Raw genomic sequence first — 20,141 nt, 5'->3', positions numbered from 1 at the left:
TCATAACCTTGACCAGAAGTCTTTGACTAACCTTCTCAGGGGAACCCACTGTGGCTTTTGCTTGATTTAAAATGAACCAAGCTGATTAACTTGTACAGTTCCGATTTCTTCCACAACCAAGTCACAGAGCTTCTGTGAAATCTCTCAGGTCAAGTCATCATCAACTCACTCGTGACTAAAGCCCAGGAGCGGAAGTGTCGAGAGCATCACGGTGTGTTCTGTTCAGCTGCTCAGAACAAGTCAACTCCTGATGATGGATGCAACGACCCGACTTCCGTGTCCTTGCCAAATTCTGTCACCTTGGCTCAAGGTGTCCTGTCAAGTCCCCCTGTCATGACAGCTGTCTGTAGTTGTGCTTCAGAACTCTGGCCAGTCTATGTGAAACTTTTCTCTCAATATACAAAAAAAAAAATGAGTCCTTTCCCAGTGTTGGGCCCGCATTGGCACCATGCCACAGACTTCTTCAGTCACATCAAGTTTCTTAACACCACAAATAAATAAAGCTAACTGGGTGGTAATAGTTTATGAGCAGCGAAAGAAAAGGCCACAATCAATTTGACTCTTTCAAGCAACTGGACTTGTAAATCCCCCGAGTTATCTCCAACTCACTGTGCAACGCAAATGCCCATTAGACTTAAATAATGGTCTCAACAGTCATGTGTTTCTGTAAAGGACACGTCACTCTGCTCCTTTATCAACTCGCCATCTGCTGTAGCTCTGAATGCCCAGGTCATTCTTCTCACGTGATTCCGGAACGGCGTACCACTGCCGCACCACTTCTGTTAATTCGCTTTTCAAGACAAACCCTACTGACATTTGAGTCCCTTTTTCAGTTCGCTGAGGATGGCATCTCGAGTCTGCTCTGTGTACTGGTCGTAGCTCTTGCTATGCTTTGATTCGTAGTGGCGTTTCAGGTTGTATTCTTTCAACACAGACACGATTTGTTTGCATATTAAACACATAGGCATGCTCTTCACTTCTACAAAGAAATAGGCTCGCTCCCACTTTTCTCGAAACACGCGGCCCTCTCCTTCTCTCTTTCGTTTTGCCGCTTGTGATAGAGACATGAGTACAAGAAAGATTTCACTTTCCTCTGAATGCTACCACAGAACAACCACAGTGCAAGCCCCGTGACAAAGGCAGTGACTCTCTGCCTCACGGGGGAGCCAAGAGGGAGTGGTGGGGACTGTGGCGAACCGGAGAGCACACGCCCCATGGAGAGGGGCAGCTCCAGCCCGTTGTTGCCAGGCAGAAGGGCGGGCCCAGGGGTGCCAATTCTTCTGACTTGTCAAAAGATGCCAAGACTGCAGATTTTGTGTGTGTGTGTGTGTGTGTGTGTGTGTGTGTGTGAATTAACCTGATTTTTATAACTAACTCAAGAAAAAAATGCCACATATGCTAACACAGGGAAGGCCAAACAAAACTCATCTGCACCATGGCCCATAGGCCACCAGATTGCAATCTCTCTCCTGGGGTGGGGCCTGTGAATCTGTACGTTAACCAGCATCCAAAATGATGTGGATGCTGGTGGTCCAGGCATGGACCGCGCTCTCAGCAACACTGGTCCAGAGTCCGACAACAGACAACTCACTCTCCACCTCCAGGAGAGACCGCCCTGCGCTCCAAGCCTGTCTGGATCCCCTGCCCTCAGGACGTCTCTGAGGCCATCCTTTAGGTCCCTCACCTTGCCACATCCCAAACCTGTTCCCTGCTGGGTATTCCATCCTGGGGACAGACCCACCGTCTTCCCGTCCACAGCCCTGGAAGGTCAGTCTCTGATGTGGACCCAGGGACCACCCTCTCTCCATGTGCGATCTTGTCTGCTTCTGTGGCTTGAACCCCAAACATACACTGTCCCCTAAGGACACGTCCTGAGCTCCCAACATGGCACCTGTCACCTGGACGTCCCTTGGACCACGTACACTTACTACCAGCTCCTTCTCCCAGGAGCCCCACCACCTACCATCACGTAGGCCTGACCCCAGAAGCCAACCTCTACCCCAGTCCCCAGCATCCCCACCACCCAGCCTCACCCTTCCTGGCCTCCTGTCTGGTCTCATCACGCTCCACAGCTGAGAGGGCTCTTTCTGACATCCAGAGCCGGCCTAAGCCCGCCCCACCGCTCAAAGTCTCCTGGTTCTCCTGTGTCCCCAGGACAAACCACGGGCTGCTCAGTTTGGCATCTGAGCTCCTCAAACTCTGCACCTGCCCATCTCTCTACACATGAGCTCCCTACACGCTCATGCTCCAAAAGCATCCATCAACTTGCTCCTCTCAACATCCCAGGCTTCCTCCTGTCTTTGAGTATTCAAAGTTTCTGTTGTTCTCTGCACCCAGATCACCCCTCACCTCCTTCCCTCCCGGCCTGACAGCTGATTCTCTTTCAAGACTCTGAGGAGCTGGGGCTGGGTCAGACACCTCTTCCAGGCTCCCATGGTGCCCCGCCGCCTCCATGAGAGCTTGAGTCCTGAGCGCTGCCTGCCTGTCCCTGCATCTCCCACGAACCAGGTTGCACCAGACTGCCTCTGACTCACCGCGGAGGCCCCGGCGTCACCCACCCAGGGCCCCAGGGATGTCTGCTGAAGTGAGAACAAGGACAGAGATGCCCCCTGGGGTTTCCTCCTGCCCAGTCCTGGGGGATGTCAGTGACGGGAGCCGGGGCGTGTGTTAAAAAGGAACTTTATTGGGTGTTGGGGATTCAGATGAGATCCATGAGGATGTCGTCCTCCATGACGCTGGGCTGCAGGCCCGGCTGGGGGACCGGGCCTCGGGGACCCCCGCTCAGCAGCATCTGACCTGAGGGGCAGTGGGGAAGGGACTGCATCTCCCAGTAGGCCCTTGGGCCCAGGAGGGCCAAGAGGCACTAAGTTTTCTAGGCAGCCCTTGGGGGACCCAACAGAAGCACCTTCTAACCCCCTCTAATTACAAATATGCTGTTTCCCATGAGCCTTTGGGAGCCCTTCTCTAAAACTACTTCTCTGGCCCTAAGACCACATTTCCCAGCAATCCCAGGAGCACACACAGGAGGATCATGGGAAACACTCTTAACCCACTAGGTCCTTGGACCCATGGGCTGTACTTTCCCAGAGTCCTCAGAGCTCTGCAGCCCGTGGGGGAACCCTCATTCTTGGATCCTATGTCTTTACTTCCCAGGAGCACTTGGTCTCGGTGCTCTAGCCCAGGAGCTGCTGGGACACTCAGTCCAGACCTCTGCCCTCCCCCGGGTCCCCTTACCTGGCAGTGGAGCCCGCGGGGGAAGTTGTGCGGGCCAGGACTGGGCAGGTGGTGGATGCAGGAGTGGGGGCCCCAACTGGGGCTGCCCCAGGCCCTGGTGTGGCGGGGGCAGCAGCGCAGGAGCCCCTGGTGGCTGGAGGTGGTGGAGGGAGGCCTGAGGTGGGGGCACCCCAGTCTGCGGCTGGGAGAACACAGAGAGTGGCTCAGAGGCTCCTGATAGAGACTCTCCACCTCTCAACACAGACACTGCTCAGAGATCGCATCAGCTAGTGATGAGGGGAAGTTTTTCTTCAAAGGTAGGGGATGGACAGAGAGAAGGCGGTCTGTCTTCTGCCTAAAGCCCTGGGCGGGTCTCCATTCACGCCCACTGACCACAGTCAACCTCCCTCCTCCCAGACAACAGGACCAGAACCGCCAGGGCCAGGATCTGGAACTCCCACCACCCCACCCCCACATCTCACCGGTGGCGGGTTGAGGAGGAGGCTTCGCAGCTGGGGGTTGGCCCCAGGGTTCTGAGGCCGAAGGATGGGTCCAGGAGGGGGTGGGCCAGAAGCTGTTCCAGGAGGGCCTTGGGGGGCACCTGGGGGGGGCTGGGCAGTACCTTGGGGCTGGGGCTGCCCCGTGGCCCCAGAGGCCCCTACAGTACCCTGAGGCTGGGACTGCGGTGGGCGGAGCTGGAGCTGGTGGGAAGAGACACAAGGGTGAGGGAGACGGGCCTCACATCCCTCCTGCAGGCACAGAGAGCAGCCTCTGGGGCCTCCCCCACCCAGCCCCCACTCCGCCAGCCCTGTCCTCACCAAATTCTGTGAGGGCCTCGCTTGGTCCTCCAGAATGGGCCCCAGCCCTGGGGGTGCCTGCTGTCCCCCCATCTGCATGAGGAGAGAGGGGCAGGTCAGTAACTGAGGGTGGTGGCGTCCTGAATCTGAGGCAGGAGGACCTATGCCCTGAGGGGAATTCGTAAGGAGATAGGGACATTCTCTTTGGGGGTGAGTGGTCTGGGAGGGACGCTGTATGCTCCAAGGTCCCCAGTAGGAAGCTCTGTGTCAAGGCTTTGATGTGGGTGCTGAAAAAGGAGAGAGACTGCAAGAAAATATGAGTGGGACTTAGCTTAGGGGTGCCATGTATTGGGAGAAGGGTGGGCATCTGTGGTCCTGGAGATCCCGGGGGGCCATGTGGGGCCCGGGCAGGAGGGGGTCGCAGTGCTGGTTTGGGGACTGTGACCACTCACTCCTCGCTGCTGCTGCTCCAGCTTCTGCTGCTGGACCTGCTTGTGGTTGGTGATGACCTGCCGGATGCCGTTGACGAAGCCGCTCTGGTCATAAGGGATGAGGCCCATGAAAATCTTCTTCTTGGACGAGTACAGGAGCATGAGCACACGCACCTCACAGGGCGCCGTGTGGGGGAAGTGCACGCAGCCCGCCTGGGTGGACAACAGCTCTTCAGAACCATTTATGCCCTGAAAGAGGCAGCCCTGACTCCCTCCCCATTCGAGAAGATTCTAGAGGCCCCCTGGGCAAGGGGAGGTGAGGTTTCTGCTATAGAAGGTTGAGGAGAACAGGTGTGCTGTGGGCTGCTCCAGAGACAGAAACTGAGGCACTCAGGGCAAGCTGGGGTTCTGGCTGCGCGCTGAGAGGGAAAGTGGAGAGAAAGCGCTGGAGCCCAGCTCTTCAACCTTTGGCCATCACCTGCTTCTCATGGGATGCCCCAGTTTCCTTGGGCATTAAATGCCACGGCTGCCTCCTTAAAGGGCTGCTGAGAGTCACAGCCGTGACAGAGAGGCTTAGATGCAGAGCGCGGTACCCACAGGCCTGTGATCAACGGTGGTGTCGGACCCCGGGCCTCAAGAGATCCTCCAGGCCTCAGCATCGGCCAGTGTACCCCACGGGGAGTGCTCCCACATCACAGGGTCGCTGTGACTATGGGATGTCCGATCCACAGCAAGAGCCCTGCCCGAGGCTCAGCCCACAGGAAGCACCCAGGGAACATCACTGGTCATCAGGGGGGTAACACATGGAGCATTCAGGGCAGGGGCTCCTGAGGGAGGCGAGGCTGACCTTGGCCAAGTGAGCTGACTTCTCTGAGCCTCAGTTTCCTGCCTGAGACAGACACTGCTAGCTGCCTAATCCATATCCAAGTGTCCTCCTCCCTTGCATTCCCAATGCCATCTGGGGCTGCAACATGTCCCAGCCCCAGACAGTCATGGATATCTGCTCCCGGCAGCCTCCCATCAACTAGGTGCTGCCCAGTGGCCTAGGTCTGGGCCAGGAGGTGAAAGGGAGGCCTGCTCGGGAATCTGAGAAAGTCTCTGCTGTCTTGAAGAAAGGGAAATACACAGCCCCCTTCCCCTCCTTCATGAAGGCATACGGAATGCCTGGAGCCATGGGAGCTACCCTGTGACTATACAAGAGAGGTCAAGAGAACCACAGGGCCCTGCCCCTGATGTCACAGACCTATGAAACCAACCCCAATAGCTGGACCCCTCTGGATGTCCTGTTCTGTGCCAAAAAATAAATGCCTGCTCCTACAACGCCTGTCCTCTCAGAACTCAGCTGCCACAGTGTGGCCATGTGGACAGGCCATGTGCAGACACTGGGATGGCCGGTCCTAGCCAAGCCCCAGCCAACAGCCAGTGCTGTGTGAGGAACTGTTTTTGTTTGTTTTGTTTTTTGAGATGGAGTCTCACTCTGTCCCAGGCTGGAGTGCAGTGGTGCGATCTTGGCTCACTGCAAGCTCCGCCTCCCGGGTTCACGCCATTCTCCTGCCTCAGCCTCCGGAGCAGCTGGGACTACAGGCGTCCGCCACCACGCCTGGCTAATTTTTTGTATTTTTAGTAGAGACAGGGTTTCACCGTGTTAGTCAGGACGGTCTCAATCTTCCTGACCTCGTGATCCACCCACCTCGGCCTCCCAAAGTTCTAGGATTACAGGCGTGAGCCACCACGCCCAGCCTATGAGGAGCGCCTATTTTGAACATCCAGCCCAGTCAAGCTTTCAGACGATCAGAGTCTCAGCTGCCATCTGATGGCAATTCCATGAGAGTCCCCAAGCGAGATGGCCACTGAGCCCAGGTGACTCACAGAATCATAAGAGAAAATTTTTTCTGAGTGCCCCCAATTATCTATTTGTTTGGAAAACTATGTTATTTGCAGCCAGAAGCACTCCTAACTCTCAGGAATGCCTTCTTCCCACGGTTCTGTGAGGATCCCATGAGGTGATCCCTAAGGTCCTCTTTCGTGCAGGAGTGCCTGGTGCACAGAAGTAACTAATCTGCTCCTTCCCCGAGTTATAAGGTGAACTGTGTCTCCCAGAAAGCTATGCTGAGGCTGGGTGCAGTGGCTCACACTGGTAATCCTAGCACTTTGGGAGGCCAAGGCGGCAGATCACTTGAGGTCAGAAGTTCGAGACCAGCCTGGCCAACGTGGTGAAACCCTGTCTCTACTAAAAAATACAGAAATTAGCCAGGCATAGTGGCACACGCCTGTAATCCCAGCTACTCGGGAGGCTGAAGCAGGAGAATCGCTTGAACCCGGGAGACAGAAGTTGCTGTGAGCCAAGATTGCACTACTACATTCCAGCCTGGGTGACAAGAGTGAAACTCTGTCTCAAAAAACAAAACCAGAAAGCTAAACTGAGGTTCCAGTCTCCAGCACCTTTTCCAGACTCTTATCTGGAAAGAAAGTCTTTGCAGTTATAGTAAGATGAGGTCAGGAAAATGGGGCCTAATCCAAAATGATTGATGTCCTTATAAGCACAGGGACACAGAGATACAGAAAATGCCACACAGAGACACACACAGAGGGAAGACAGCCACAGGATCAAGGAAGACCCTGGAGCGATGCCACCTGCAGCCTGGGGTTACTGGCCAGAAGAGGCAATGAGGAGGCCTTCCCTCGAGCCTCTAGAGAGAGCGCGGTCCTGCCAACACCCTGACCTTGGGCTTCTGGCCTCTAGAACTGGGATTGAACACGTTTCTGTTGTTTTGAGCCCCTCTGCTTGTGGTAATGTGTTACCGCAGCCACAGGAAACGAACACATCCCATAAACCCATGCCAGAATCAACAGCTTCCTCCTAACTGCTCCAGTCACATCCAGCTCACATTTTTAATGTGGAATATCCCTCAATCTGGTGCATACGATGATGATAATAAAAGTCAAGGCTCTAGAAGAAAGGCGAGGAACCTAAGGGCATGAAGTCCACCCAACCATCAAAAACGGCTTCCGTGGGCCCAGGCACTCTGGGATTCCCTTCAAAGGTCAGCAGAAAGCAGTACAAGAGTTAATGCCCCTCGGCCCCCAATGCCCTGGACTCACGAAGCCATTGCCCATGATGCGGTAGAGGCCTTTGAGAGACTCCAGGTCCTTGTTGGTGAAATGGAACTGGACCATCCTTGAGTTCCGGAACAAAGGGCCCAGGGTGGTCTGCGGGAGACACAGAAGTCAGCTGGCATGTTGGTGTGGGCAAGTGAGGTGGGGACACGAGGCAGGGAGTGGGGGTAGGGCAGGGAACAGGGAAGAGACAGTAGGGTGAGGGCTGCCTGGCAGCAGGGCTGGCCCTCCACCACCACTCACCAGCAGCTGCTGGGGGATGAGCTGCATGATCAGCTTCTGGGGCCACTGCTCGGTCTTCCTGGGGGGGTGATGCCAGGAGAGGTGTGAGGAGGGAGCCAGCCCCAGCCCCACCGCACCCCACCCAACAGTCACCTACAGGTTCTCGCCATGATTCACATAGACCTGGCAGGGCAGTGACCGTGTCAGCTTGGTATTGGCATCCACTGAGGCAGGTTTGGGTTTCTGAGGGGGAAAAAGAGCATGTCAAAGTAAAAAGGGCCATAAGCCTCAGTCCCCTTGAGCCCTCATGTCCTAGCCTGCTGGCCCCAAAGCTCAGGATGTTCCCCAGTTTAAGTCCCATGAGCCCCTGGCCCCTCCTCCAGACCAGCAAACCTTCAATTCTTCAAATGTTAGGGCTACGTGCCCGGCCCCTAAATCCCACAATCCACTGTGCCCCAGGTGCTACATCACCTGGGCCCTTCTCTGGGCCCCAAATCCTAAGCTTTTCTGGGTTCTTTGCATGGGGACTCTCTTCTGTACCGCAAGTCCCACTGCTCCATGGGGCTCCTGGCCTGGTCCCGGATCCCACGGGTCCAGCCCAAGGAATGCCCCCAAACCCAGCATTGCAAACCCCATGCATGTGACCCATGAGTCCCACATGCCCAGCCCCACGGCCCCAGGAGTCCCAAGTGCCCAATGGACCCTCAGGCCCCTCACCTCCTGCCACTCGAGGACCCCGCTCCATGCCAGAAGCTTATTGGAGACTGACTGCTGCCCACCGAGGGCTGGGGCTCCTAGCTGGGCTGGGGAAGGGCCACTCACCCCTCCTGGGGCCACAGTGCCTGCCTGCCAGAGAGGAGGAAGGAGGGCCATGAGAATGGGGAAAGAGGGGGGCCTCCGGGGGCCATCCTGTGAGGGCAAACCAGGAAGAAGGAAAGGCCCCTTCTTCTGCTCATCCATTCCCAGAACAGCACTTGGCCAGCCCCAGGACCCCAAATGCTTGGATGCTGCAGGATTCAAGGACTCGTAAGCTGTGTGATGCCCCGGACTCCCAAACCCAGGGATTCCTTGGGTTTCTCAGAACAGCCCTGACCCACCTGGAGCCATGAGCCTCCCCATTCCGTCCCCAGACCCTCATCTCAGGCATCCGCAGCACACGTACCACGAACCCCCAAGGCCCCAGGGCCACCAGATCCACACCCCCCTGGAAGGCAAATGACTCATCCTCTAACTGTCCCAGCTGTGGGCAGCAGGAGGAAGGAGTGGGGGCAGGAGGCGTGCAGGCACCTACCATGGACGGTGCCCCGGGCTGCGCTGTGGGAGCCAGACCGGAGCCAGGGGCCACAGTGGAGACCAGACTGGGCTGGGAAGCAGGTGGTGGCTTGGGGGCACCAGGGGGTCCTGGGGGTAGTTGGGGAGCTGGGGCCTGGCTGAAGGGGGGACCAACTCCGGGAGCAGCTTGCTGGAGAGGGGTGATGGGCGAGACTGTGGGAGAGACCAAGGGAAGAAGTGAGGAACAAGTGTGTGGAGGGAGGCCTGCCTGGCCCCTGCCCGCCCCTTCATTCTCGCCCCAGGACTCACAGCGAGGGCCCAGCCCAGCCTTCTGGTTCTTGGCGGCCTCCACTGCATTCTGGGCGGCCACCTGAGCTGCACTCAGGTTCCCAGGAACCTGTGGGTAGAAGGGAAGAAGGAAAGGGACTGGTGAGGACCATGGCCCTCCAATCCTGGTGTCCCACGAGGTCACACCACCCACGGCCCCACAAGGCACAGCTGCCCCAGCTGGGAGAGCTCAGGAGCTCACGACACCCATCACCTAGCAGATGAGCTTCCGTGGCCCCAGGAGTCCCACCCTCCCAATGTCCCATGGGACTCCCATCATCCCACAAGCTCCAACATGCAACTAGATCTCTCCCCAGGGGCCAGGGCTCCAGCAAGTCCCCCGAAGCATGTCCCTTCCTGGAAACATCCATACCTGGTACTGCGGGGGGACGGGGGGCAGAGGCTGCTGGGGAGCTGCTGAGAGAGTGGCACCGGAGGGTGCGGCAGGAGGCAGGGGGACTGGCTGCTTTGGCTGGAGGGGGCCTGGGGCAGAGCCACCCCCAACTGAGAGCAGGAGGGATGGCCAACCCCGGAAAGAAGGGATTCAAGATGGAGAGAGGGGAGAGAAATCCAAAATCCAAGTCAGAGGGAGCTGGGGAAACACGTCGAGCCCCCGATCCCCGCGCACGGTGCCCAGGCCTCACCGGGCAGCACGAGCCCCCGAACCAGCACCATGTGCCTTGGGTCCTGGCTCACATCTGTCGGAGGCTGCAGTGGCTCTAGCAAGGCCGGGGGGGCTGCCTTCTCAAACAGAAGCCGAAGTGCAGGCAGCTTCCGGGGAGACACGATGGAGAAGTGGATCCCCCGCTATAGGAGAGAGACCCAGCAGTCATGACGGGCCCCCTCCATAGGGGTGTCGGGGCCAGCCCCCAACCTACCACAGCTGCTGTGTGGCTGGACAGCACCAGTCCTACAACCACAATTCCCACTAGGCTTTGTGGCAGGAGACCCTGAAACCTGGTATTGCCTGCCCCGGGAGACTCTACGTTCTGGTTTTGTCAGTAAGACTAAGTGGGCTAGGTGTGGAGGCTCACGTCTGTAATCCCAGGATTTTGTGAGACCAACTCAGGCAGATCACGTGAGGCCAGGAGTTCGAAAGCAGCCTGGCCAACATGGTGAAACCTCGTCTCTACTAAAGATACAAAAATTAGCTGGGCGCATATGGCGTCGAGTAATCCTGTGCTTACTCGAGGCTGGAAACATCTAGAATTGCTTGAACCCAGGAGGTAGAGGCTGCAGTAAGCCAAGATCACACCACTGCACTCTAGCCTGGGTAATAGAGCCAGACTCTGTTTCAAAAAAAGAGAGTAAGCAAAGCTGGTCGCCAGTCTGTGACTATTCTGTGACTGAGTCCAGGCCCCCAGTGCCTCCTCCCTCAGACCCAGGAGTCCAGGCCCCCAGTGCCTCCTCCCTCAGACCCAGGAGTCCAGGCCCCCAGTGCCTCCTCCCTCAGACCCAGGAGTCCAGGCCCCAGTGCCTCCTCCCTCAGACCCAGGAGTCCAGGCCCCCAGCAGCCTCCTCCCTCAGACCCAGGTATCCAGGCCCCAGTGCCTCCCTCCCCCAGGACCCAGGAGTCCAGCCCCCAGTGCCTCCCTCCCTCAGATTCCAGGAGTCCAGGCCCCCAGTGCCTCCTGCCTCAAACTCCAAGAACTTGGCTCCCCTAGACCTCCTCCCCTCAGACTCCTGAGTCTCACCTCCCCACCTGCTTACTTGTGATTCTCAGTTGTGCATCCAGAGTACGCCGTGTTTCGTCAGTGCAGGCAGGCCAGGTATGGGGGCGAGTTGCAGATGAGGAGGCAGACCCGGTGCGTCTGGCCACTACCAGGAATGAGAGAAGACATGGAGCCGGCAGCAACAGGGGCCCTGAGAAGGAACCCAGACCCAGCACCAGTGGAGGCGCACATATTCAGCCTCATATGGAATCAGAAGCAACGCCCATAATTTACAGCTGACAACACTGAGGCCCTGAGAGGTTCTGGAATGTGCTCTCCATCACCCAGCAGGCAGGGCACGCAGGAGTGACACCCACAGTTGGCACTGCTTCCTGATGGGGACGCTGAGACCAGGCACTGCCCAGACCTCCCCCAAGAACAAACCTGCAGCCTCCCTGCTCAGCGTGCTTGGAGACACAGAGCCCATGCCCTATAGGGTGAGGCTAGAGGTAGAGCCACTCGACAGGCAAAGTGGTTCTGGGCCAGGCAGAGAGAGACTGACCCAGCCTGGGCAGACGGGGCACTCACATCTGCTCACGCATCTTCTTGAAGTCATCAAACAGCTGCAAGGCTGTGCTGAGTCCTTCCGCGATGAGGCTGCAGCTCTCACCACCCCCGCCCATGAACCTGTAGGGGCAGAGCAGTCAGCCCCCAGGGTTGCCATCATCCCTGCCCCCAGGCCATGCTTGAAGAGCCTGCTCCCATGCTATCCCCCAACCTATCCTGGAGATGACAGGGACACCGCCGAGTTCCCTACCCGATCCCTGGTGCTAGCACAGCATCAGTACCAGACAGGACAGGGGACACTTGTTGTGTGCGTTTTTTTGTTTTTTTGAGATGGAGTCTGGCTCTGTCACCCAGGCTGGAATGCAGTGGCGCAATCTCGGCTCACTGCAAGCTCCGCCTCCCAGGTTCATGCCATTCTCCTGCCTCAGCCTCCTGAGTAGCTGGAACTACAGGTGCCCGCCACCACGCCCAGCAAATTTTTTGTGTTTTTAGTAGCGACAGGGTTTCACCGTGTTCGCCAAGATGGTCTCGGTCTCCTGACCTCATGATCCACCCGCCTCGGCCTCCCAAAGTGCTGGGATTACAAACGTGAGCCACCGCGCCCAGTCGACATTTATTGTCTTAATCATGAGGACTGGGAGGGAATGGGAAAGGGCTGGGAACCCCAAGCCTAGGATCCTGTGCTGACTCCAACCCTGGAGTGACTGACTCCCTGCCCAGCCTCCTGCTGTCCCCTTCCCTCTCTGGGCTGTCTGCTCCAAATCAGTCCTGGCCCCACTTCACCTTCCTGGCCAGAGATGGGGGCCTCCTCTGTCCTCCCAGTCTTATGGGCTGAAGTGTGCCCCCCTCAAAAAGACAGGTTGAGGTCCTAAGTCCCAGTACCTCAGAAGGTGACCTGATTTGGAAAGATCTTTACACAGGTAATCGAGTTAAATTGCAGACCCTAATCCACTATGGCTGGTGTCTGTGAAAAGCAGAAACGTGGACACGGACACACATACAGAGGGAAGACACAGGGACACAAAGAGACACAGGGAGAGGGCACGTGAGGATGGGTGATGCAGCCTCAGCCAGGAAGGTCTGGGCGCACCAGGCGCCGGGAGAGGCAGAAGGGCCCTTCCCCTATAAGGTTTCAGAGACAGCCTGGCCCTACCACCTGGATTTTGGACTTCCAGCCTCCAAGACCCTGAGACATCGATTTCCATTCTTCTGGCCAGTTTCTCATACTTTGCTACAGCAGCCTGGGAAACTAACACATACAGACTCTCGTTTCTCCTCCGCCTGATCTGCAGTCGCGTCGCAGCATCTGTCCCACATGGGTTGTGGCCTGGGGATGGCCTCTCCTCAAGGGCAGCTGTGGTTGCCACCATTCTTCCAGTCACATAGTTGTAAGAGGCTGATCTTTGCTGCAGGGGACGTGTGTGGAGACTGAGCGCCCCTCTGAGGGTCTTGAGGGCCCTGTCCCTCTGAAATGTGGTCTCTGACCCTACCTCCCCCAAGGCCGGGATGGGGTCTGAGTCCTCTCTCACCCCCAGGCTTGCCCACCACAGTGGGGCACACGGGAGGCCTCAGGAAATGTAAGCTAAATGAACAAATGGCTACAGGCCCAACCGTGTTCATCAAGGCTGGAACCAACCCAGACCCTTGGCCTGGCATCCGAGGCCTTTGAGTCCTGCACCCTGCTCTCCTGCTCCATGCCCGCGCCTATAGGTCCTCTCGACTGATGAAGCCCAGACATCCAGGTCTCTGCATGTGCTGGAACACACCCATTCCAGCCCAGATGGAATCCAGTGAAGCTACGACACCCATCCTGGTGTGCCCTCCTGCAGGAAGCCTTCCCTACGTGCCACCTAATTGTAGGGCCTGCCCTTAATCACATCATAGATCACCTGATACTGCAGCTGTCAAGCTTCTCTCCACACCATGTGCAGTCCTCCATGAGAGACACCAAGGTGTCTGAGCCCCAGGTCACACAAGGCCTAGGAACCGTCTGCTGAGTACTCAGCGCACTGGAGGCCTGGCAGGGCCATGCGGCAGGGCATATTTTATAATGCCTGGAGATATTTTTGGTTGTCACACCTTTGGGAGGGGGCTGCTGGTATCTAGTGAGTAGAGGCCAAGGATGCTGTTAAACATCCTACAATACCCAGGACAGCCCCCACTACAAGAAATGATTGTGTCCACAGGGTCACTAAGGCCAAGGATGAGAAACTCTGTTCTATGTCACCTACAAATTCCAGCTATCACAAAGGGAAAGCTTCTGTGTCACCTTTTCACTATACATCCTGCACCCAGCACTTGTACACACATCCTGGAACAAAGCAGATGCTCAACAAACACCTGCTCCAGAAGCGTACAGAGGTAACGGCAGCTACTACGAACAGGTGTTGTTTAATGAACCCTGACTGCACACCAGGCCCTAAGTGAAACACAGTACACAACTTAGCTCCTGTGATCCTTCTAACAGGGAGATACACACTACAATTATCCATCTGCAAACCAGGAAAGTGAGGCACAAAATCCTAGCAAACACTTACATAGCACTTAATACATGCCAGGAACTGTATTAAACAGTCATCAACTAACTTAATTCTCCAAACATCCCTATGAGATTGTGGTACCCAGCCCCCAATACAGCACCCAGCAATTCAGCCTCTTATAATTCACACCCTGTGCAGTCTCCTCCTACACTGAATGGGACAGGCTTATACTGCACACTAAATGCAATATGGCAGAAGTGGACTTGGCACCGCAGCTCAGGCCTGTAATCTCAGCACTCCAGCACTTAGAGAGGTCAAGGCAGGAGGATCGCTTGAGGCCAGGAGGTCAAGACCAGTCTGAACAACACAGCAAGACTTCATCTCTACAAGAATTAAAATAAAGAAATCAGTCATGCATGGTGGTGCCCACCTGTAGTCCTAGCTACTCAGGAGCCTGAGGTGGGAGGATCACTCAAGCCCAAGAGGTTGAGGCTGCAGCAAGCTATGATCCCACCACTGCACTCCAGCCTGGGCAACAGAGCAAGACCCTGTCTCAGGTTAAAAAAAAGAATGTGGGCCGGGCGTGGTGGCTCAAGCCTGTAATCTCAGCACTTTGGGAGGCTGAGACGGGCAGATCACGAGGTCAGGAGATCGAGACCATCCTGGCTAACACGGTGAAACCCCGTCTCTACTAAAAAATACAAAAAACTAGCCAGGCGTGGTGGTGGCGCCTGTAGTCCCAGCTACTCGGGAGGCTGAGGCAGGAGAACGGCGTAAACCCAGGAGACGGAGCTTCCAGTGAGCTGAGCTGAGATCTGGCCACTGCACTCCAGCCTGGGCGACAGCGAGACTCCGTCTCCAAAAAAAAAAAGAATGTAACAGGAATAATGACATGTAACTTCCACAACTTGATTACAAAGAGCCTAGTGGGGCCTCTGGGTGCAGCGGCTCATGCCTGTAATCCTAGCACTTAGGGATGTTGAAGTGGAGGATCACTTGAGACCAGGAGTTCAAAACCAGCCTAGGCAACATTGCAGGACCTCGACTCTACAAAAAACTATTGTTTTTGAGACAGGGTCTCACTCAGTCACCCAAGCTGGAGCGCAGTGGCACGATCTCTCCACTTCCTGGGTTCAAGTGATTCTCCTGCCTCAGCCTCCTGAGTGGCGAGGATTACAGGTACATGTCACCACACCCGACTAATTTTTGTATGTGGTTCTTTTTGTTTGTTTTTTTTGAGACGGAGTTTTGCCCTGTCACCCAGGCGCGATCTCAGCTCACTGCAAGCTCTGCCTCTCGGGTTCACGCCATTCTCCTGCCTCAGCCTCCTGAGTAGCTGGGACTGCAGGTGCCCAACACCACGCCCGGCTAATTTTTTGTATTTTTTTTTTTTTTTTTTTTTTTTGAGACGGAGTCTCGCTCTGTCGCCCAGGCTGGAGTGCAGTGGCCAGATCTCCGCTCACTGCAAGCTCCGCCTCCCGGGTTCGCGCAATTCTCCTGCCTCAGCCTCCCGAGCAGCTGGGACTACAGGCGCCCGCCAACTCGCCTGGCTAGTTTTTTTGTATTTTTAGTAGAGACGGGGTTTCACCGTGTTAGCCAGGATGGTCTCGATCTCCTGACCTCGTGATCCGCCCGTCTCGGCCTCCCAAAGTGCTGGGATTACAGGCTTGAGCCACCGCACCCGGCCAATTTTTTGTATTTCTAGTAGACAGGAGGTTTCACCTTGTTAGCCAGGATGATCTCGACCTCCTGACCTCATGATCTGCCCGCCTCTGCCTCCCAAAGTGCTGGGATTACAGGCATGAGGCACCACGCTCGGCCATTTTTTTTATTTTTAGTAAAGACGGGGTTTCACCATGTTGGCCAGGCTGGTCTTGAACTCCTGACCTCAGGTGATCTGCCCGCCTTGGCCTCCCAAAGTGCTGGGATTACAGGCATGAGCCACCATGCCCAGCCACTACAAAAAAAAATTTATTTTTATTTTTTTTTATTTTAAGACAGTTTCACTCTTGCTGCTAAGGCTGGAGTGCAATGGTGTGATCTTGGCCTACCACAACCTCCACCTCCCGGGTTCAAGCTATTCTCCTACCTCAGCCTCCTGAGTAGCTGGGATTCCAGGCATGCGCCTCCATGCCCGGCTAAGGCCTGTAATCTCAGCACTCCAGTACTTAAGGAGGTCAAGGCAGGAGGAGCGCTTGTATTTTTAGTAGAGACGGGGTTTCTCCATGTTGGTCAGGCTGGTCTGGAACTCCTGACCTCAGGTGATCCACCTGCCCCAGCCTCCCAAAGTGCTGGGATTACAGGCATGAGCCACCACGCCCGACCTACAAAAAAATTTTTAACAAATCAGCCAGGTGTGCTGGCATTTGGCTACAGTCCCTGCTACTCCAGCTACTTGGGAAGCTGAGGTGGGAGGATCACTTGAGCTTGAGCCCAGGAGGTCGAGGCTGCAGTGAGCCATGACTGAGCCACTGCACTCCAGCCTGGGTGACAGAGTGAAATCCTTCCTCAAAAAGAGGCCTGGGGCTTCCTCTTTGCTGTCTCTATTGGGTCACTCAATCTGAGGAATGCCAGTTGCCATGTCAGACAGTTAAGCAGCCCCATGGAGAGGTCTTGCGGCCAACAGCCACAGACTCACCACCTTGGGAGCCGATTCCCCACCGCCAGTCAAACCCCCTGGATGGCTGCAATCCTGCCGACCTCTTGACTCTTGCCTTGTGAGACCCTCAGTCGAATCATCCAGCTAAGCCACTCCTGTGTCCCTGACTCACAGAAACTGCATTAGATAAATGTTTGCAGTATGAAGCCGTTAGTTTGGTGGTAATCTGTTATGCACCTAAGAATAATACAATGAAATACTAATACAAGTACTATCCACATCCCCAGTTCAGAGATGAGATACTAGGCACAGGGGGGACATGGACTCCTGGGTCTGAGAGTTAGTTCTGTGGTGGAAGAGCCAGGATTTGACCCCAGACTGCCTGACTCCAGAGTCTACAATGTCAAGTATCAAAATCTGATCCAGCGCCAGGTGTGGTGTTAAGGCAGAAAATTAAAGAAAAATAAAATTAAAAAGAAAGAGAAATAAGTTTTACTGTATTAGGCTGACTTGCCTGAGAGGCAGCAACAGACACAGCCCAGACCCAGGAAAAGTTTTGATAATATTATCTAATGTGCTCTTGGAGACTCTCCCAGCACTCCCTCAACATAGGGAGAAGAAAAAACAAATTTTCCTTTGTTTTATGGAATGCGTTTATAGATTTCTGTTCTCTGTAACTAATGACTTCAAGTATTCTCTTTTATCTAAGAAGTACAGTGAAGGTCATGAGAAGCCTGAGCCGCCTGGGCACCATAGTGAAGGTTATGGGATAAGCCCGTGCCTAGGCAAACCTAGATAACGGACATCTGGGTTGCATAGCAACGGTTATGTGTAATCCTGAGTTATAAACCTGTTACAACAATTTGATTAACTGTCTTTGTCCTGCCTCTGTATCCCTGCTTTCACGCCACTGTAAGTTTGCTTCAAGCTAGCCCACCCCCTTTTGTGAAGTGTGTATAAAAGTCAAGTGCTGTCTTTGTTCCAGGCCGTCTTTGGCCGTGAGTCTGCTGGGGCCTGAGTGCACTCAATGAAAGATTCCCTTGCTTTAAGCGGAAGACTCTCTCCCGTCCTCCTCAATCCCGCAACAGTGGCTCACCCCCGTAATCCCAGCACTTTGGGAGGCTGAGGCAGGCAGATCACGTGAGGTCAGGAGTTCGAGACCAGCCTGGTCAACATAGCGAAACCCCGTCTCTACTAAAAATAAAAAAAATAAAAAATAAAAAAAAATTAGCTGGGCGTAGTGGCGTGTGCCTGTAATCCCAGCTACTCAGGAGGCTGAGGCAGAATCGCTTGAACCCGGGAGGTGCAGGTTGCAGTGAGCCAAGACTCTGCCACTGTACTCCAGCCTGGGAGACAGAGCAAGACTCTGTTTCAACGAAAAAAAAAAAAAGGTCTGATTCAAGCCACAGAGGGATCTATCCTGGCTCTGACCCATCCCCCTGCATTGAGACTACAATGTACCCATCTGGAAAAGGAGAACGGGGTAGATAGAAAAAGAGAGGACAGAAAGGGGACAATCACACAGGAAGTACAAGGTGGCTGCTGGAGCTCAGCCAGGCCTCCCTGAATGGGAAGTTTTTCCTACTTCTAAACTGGTTGGCAACATTGCTGAGCACACAGAAGCCACAAAAGTGACTTCTGACAAAAACACAATCACCCTCAAAGTCCTTTAAATCGCTTCATGTATGAGATGTTTCCTGCAGCTCAAACCCAAGCCATTCCTCATTCACGGCCCCTCACAGGAACCCCAACCCACCCTAAGTGGGGGAAAAGCTCACTTAATGCCATCGAGCCAGGTGACAAACTCATAGGCGCTGCTGGTGGGAGCGTGACATTGTACATAGGACTCGGGAGCGCAGTCCACTGTGTTGAACACCACGAGGCTGTACTGGGTCCCTCCATACTGGGAGGGGAGAACAGAAAAACTTTTTATTTATTTATTTATTTATTTTTTGAGACGGAGTCTCGCTCTGTCGCCCAGGCTGGAGTGCAGGGGCCGGATCTCAGCTCACTGCAAGCTCCGCCTCCCGGGTTCATGCCATTCTCCGGCCTCAGCCTCCCGAGTAGCTGGGACTACAGGCGCCCGCCACCTCGCCTGGCTAGTTTTTTGTATTTTTTAGTAGAGACGGGGTTTCACCGTGTTAGCCAGGATGGTCTCGATCTCCTGACCTTGTGATCCGCCCGTCTCGGCCTCCCAAAGTGCTGGGATTACAGGCTTGAGCCACCGCGCCCGGCCCAGAAAAACTTTTAATCTGGGATCTCAATTCTCTTTTCCCTCAGAGAAGGAATCAGGGTTCCCAGCTTCCTGTTCCTCCAGAACCAGGAACTCCTCAACTTCCTTCTTCCTCAGACCCAGGAATCTCAGCCCCATCCCCTCCTCCCTCAGACCCAAGAATCCAGACCCCCAGCCTCTCCTCCCTCAGATCCAGGAGTACAAGTCCCCAGCTCCTCCTCCCTCAAACTCAGGAGGCCAGACCCCAGCCCCTCCTCCCTCACACCCAGGAGTCCAGACCCCTCCTCCTCCCTCAGACCCAGTAGTCGAGGCCCCTCCTCCTCCCTCAAACTCAGGAGGCCAGACCCCAGCCCCTCCTCCCTCCAGACCCCAGGTCCAGACCCCTGGCCCCTCCTCCCTCCAGACCCAGTCCAGACCCCCCAGCCCCTCCTCCCTCCAGACCCGGTCAGACCCCCAGCCCCTCCCTCCAGACCCCATTCCCTCCTCCCTCAATTCCAGGGTCCAGACCCCTCCTCCCTCCAGGCCCAGGGTCCAGGGGCCTCCTCCTCCCTCAGACCCAGGGGTCCAGGCCCCAGCCCCTCCTCCCTCAGACCCAGGAGTCCAGACCCCCAGCCCCTCCTCCCTCAGACCCAGGAGTCCCAAGACTCACGTGTCCCCCGAAGTCCGTCTCAGCAGGAGGACCACCATTAAAATACCTGTGAGGGTCGGAGGTGAAAGGTCGGAGTCAGGCAAGAAGCTGTGGAAACTGAAATGGGAGGGCGGGGTTAGAGCCGCGGAAACGGCACTCACTCGATGGCCGGCAGCAGGTAGTGCTTGCGGAGTCCCTCGAAGTAGGGTCCCAGGTTGGCCGTACCCTCAATCACAAACACCACGTCGGCCACCAGGCCCCCGGCGCGGGCCGGGCCCTCGGACCCGGGGACCATACCCCGTGCGGTAGCCGCCACCGCCACAGCCGCCGCAGCCGACACCGCGGAATGAGCGGAAATGCGCCTGCGCTGCGCGCGCACCCGCGCCGGGCGGTTGAGGGACGCTGGGAATGCGGCCATGTTTGTGCGGGGCACGCGCTGAGGCTTCGTTCTAGCTCCATCCTCCTTCGCCTCCACCGCGTGGAAGACTCAGAAAGGGCATAGTTAGCCCTTTTAGGGGCCTGATGGGTTCCACGGAATTCTTGTCAGGATTCTCAAGAGCGAAATAAATTGAAAGCGGCTCATTCAGCCGCCATCTTTGAGCG

The 20,141-nt window shown here is 55.8% G+C and overlaps 1 protein-coding gene across 1 annotated transcript; it reads right to left on the bottom strand.

The window, feature by feature from the left end:
• Positions 1 to 2,662: 2,662 nt before the first annotated feature.
• Positions 2,663 to 20,141, bottom strand: MED25 (mediator complex subunit 25). The gene is given in 18 exon segments (XM_003915924.5): positions 2,663 to 2,796; positions 3,235 to 3,415; positions 3,696 to 3,914; positions 4,032 to 4,103; positions 4,463 to 4,654; positions 7,544 to 7,651; positions 7,802 to 7,859; positions 7,938 to 8,023; positions 8,498 to 8,626; positions 9,072 to 9,265; positions 9,362 to 9,449; positions 9,753 to 9,883; positions 10,024 to 10,186; positions 11,074 to 11,197; positions 11,620 to 11,718; positions 18,456 to 18,580; positions 19,560 to 19,605; positions 19,700 to 20,141. Coding segments are annotated over 18 exon segments (2,370 nt in total). The 5' UTR covers positions 19,957 to 20,141; the 3' UTR covers positions 2,663 to 2,698.

The sequence above is a fragment of the Papio anubis genome, chromosome 20 (assembly GCF_008728515.1).
Source record: "Papio anubis isolate 15944 chromosome 20, Panubis1.0, whole genome shotgun sequence".
Classification (NCBI taxonomy): Eukaryota; Metazoa; Chordata; class Mammalia; order Primates; family Cercopithecidae; genus Papio; species Papio anubis.
This window is presented reverse-complemented; position numbering and strand designations above follow the sequence as displayed.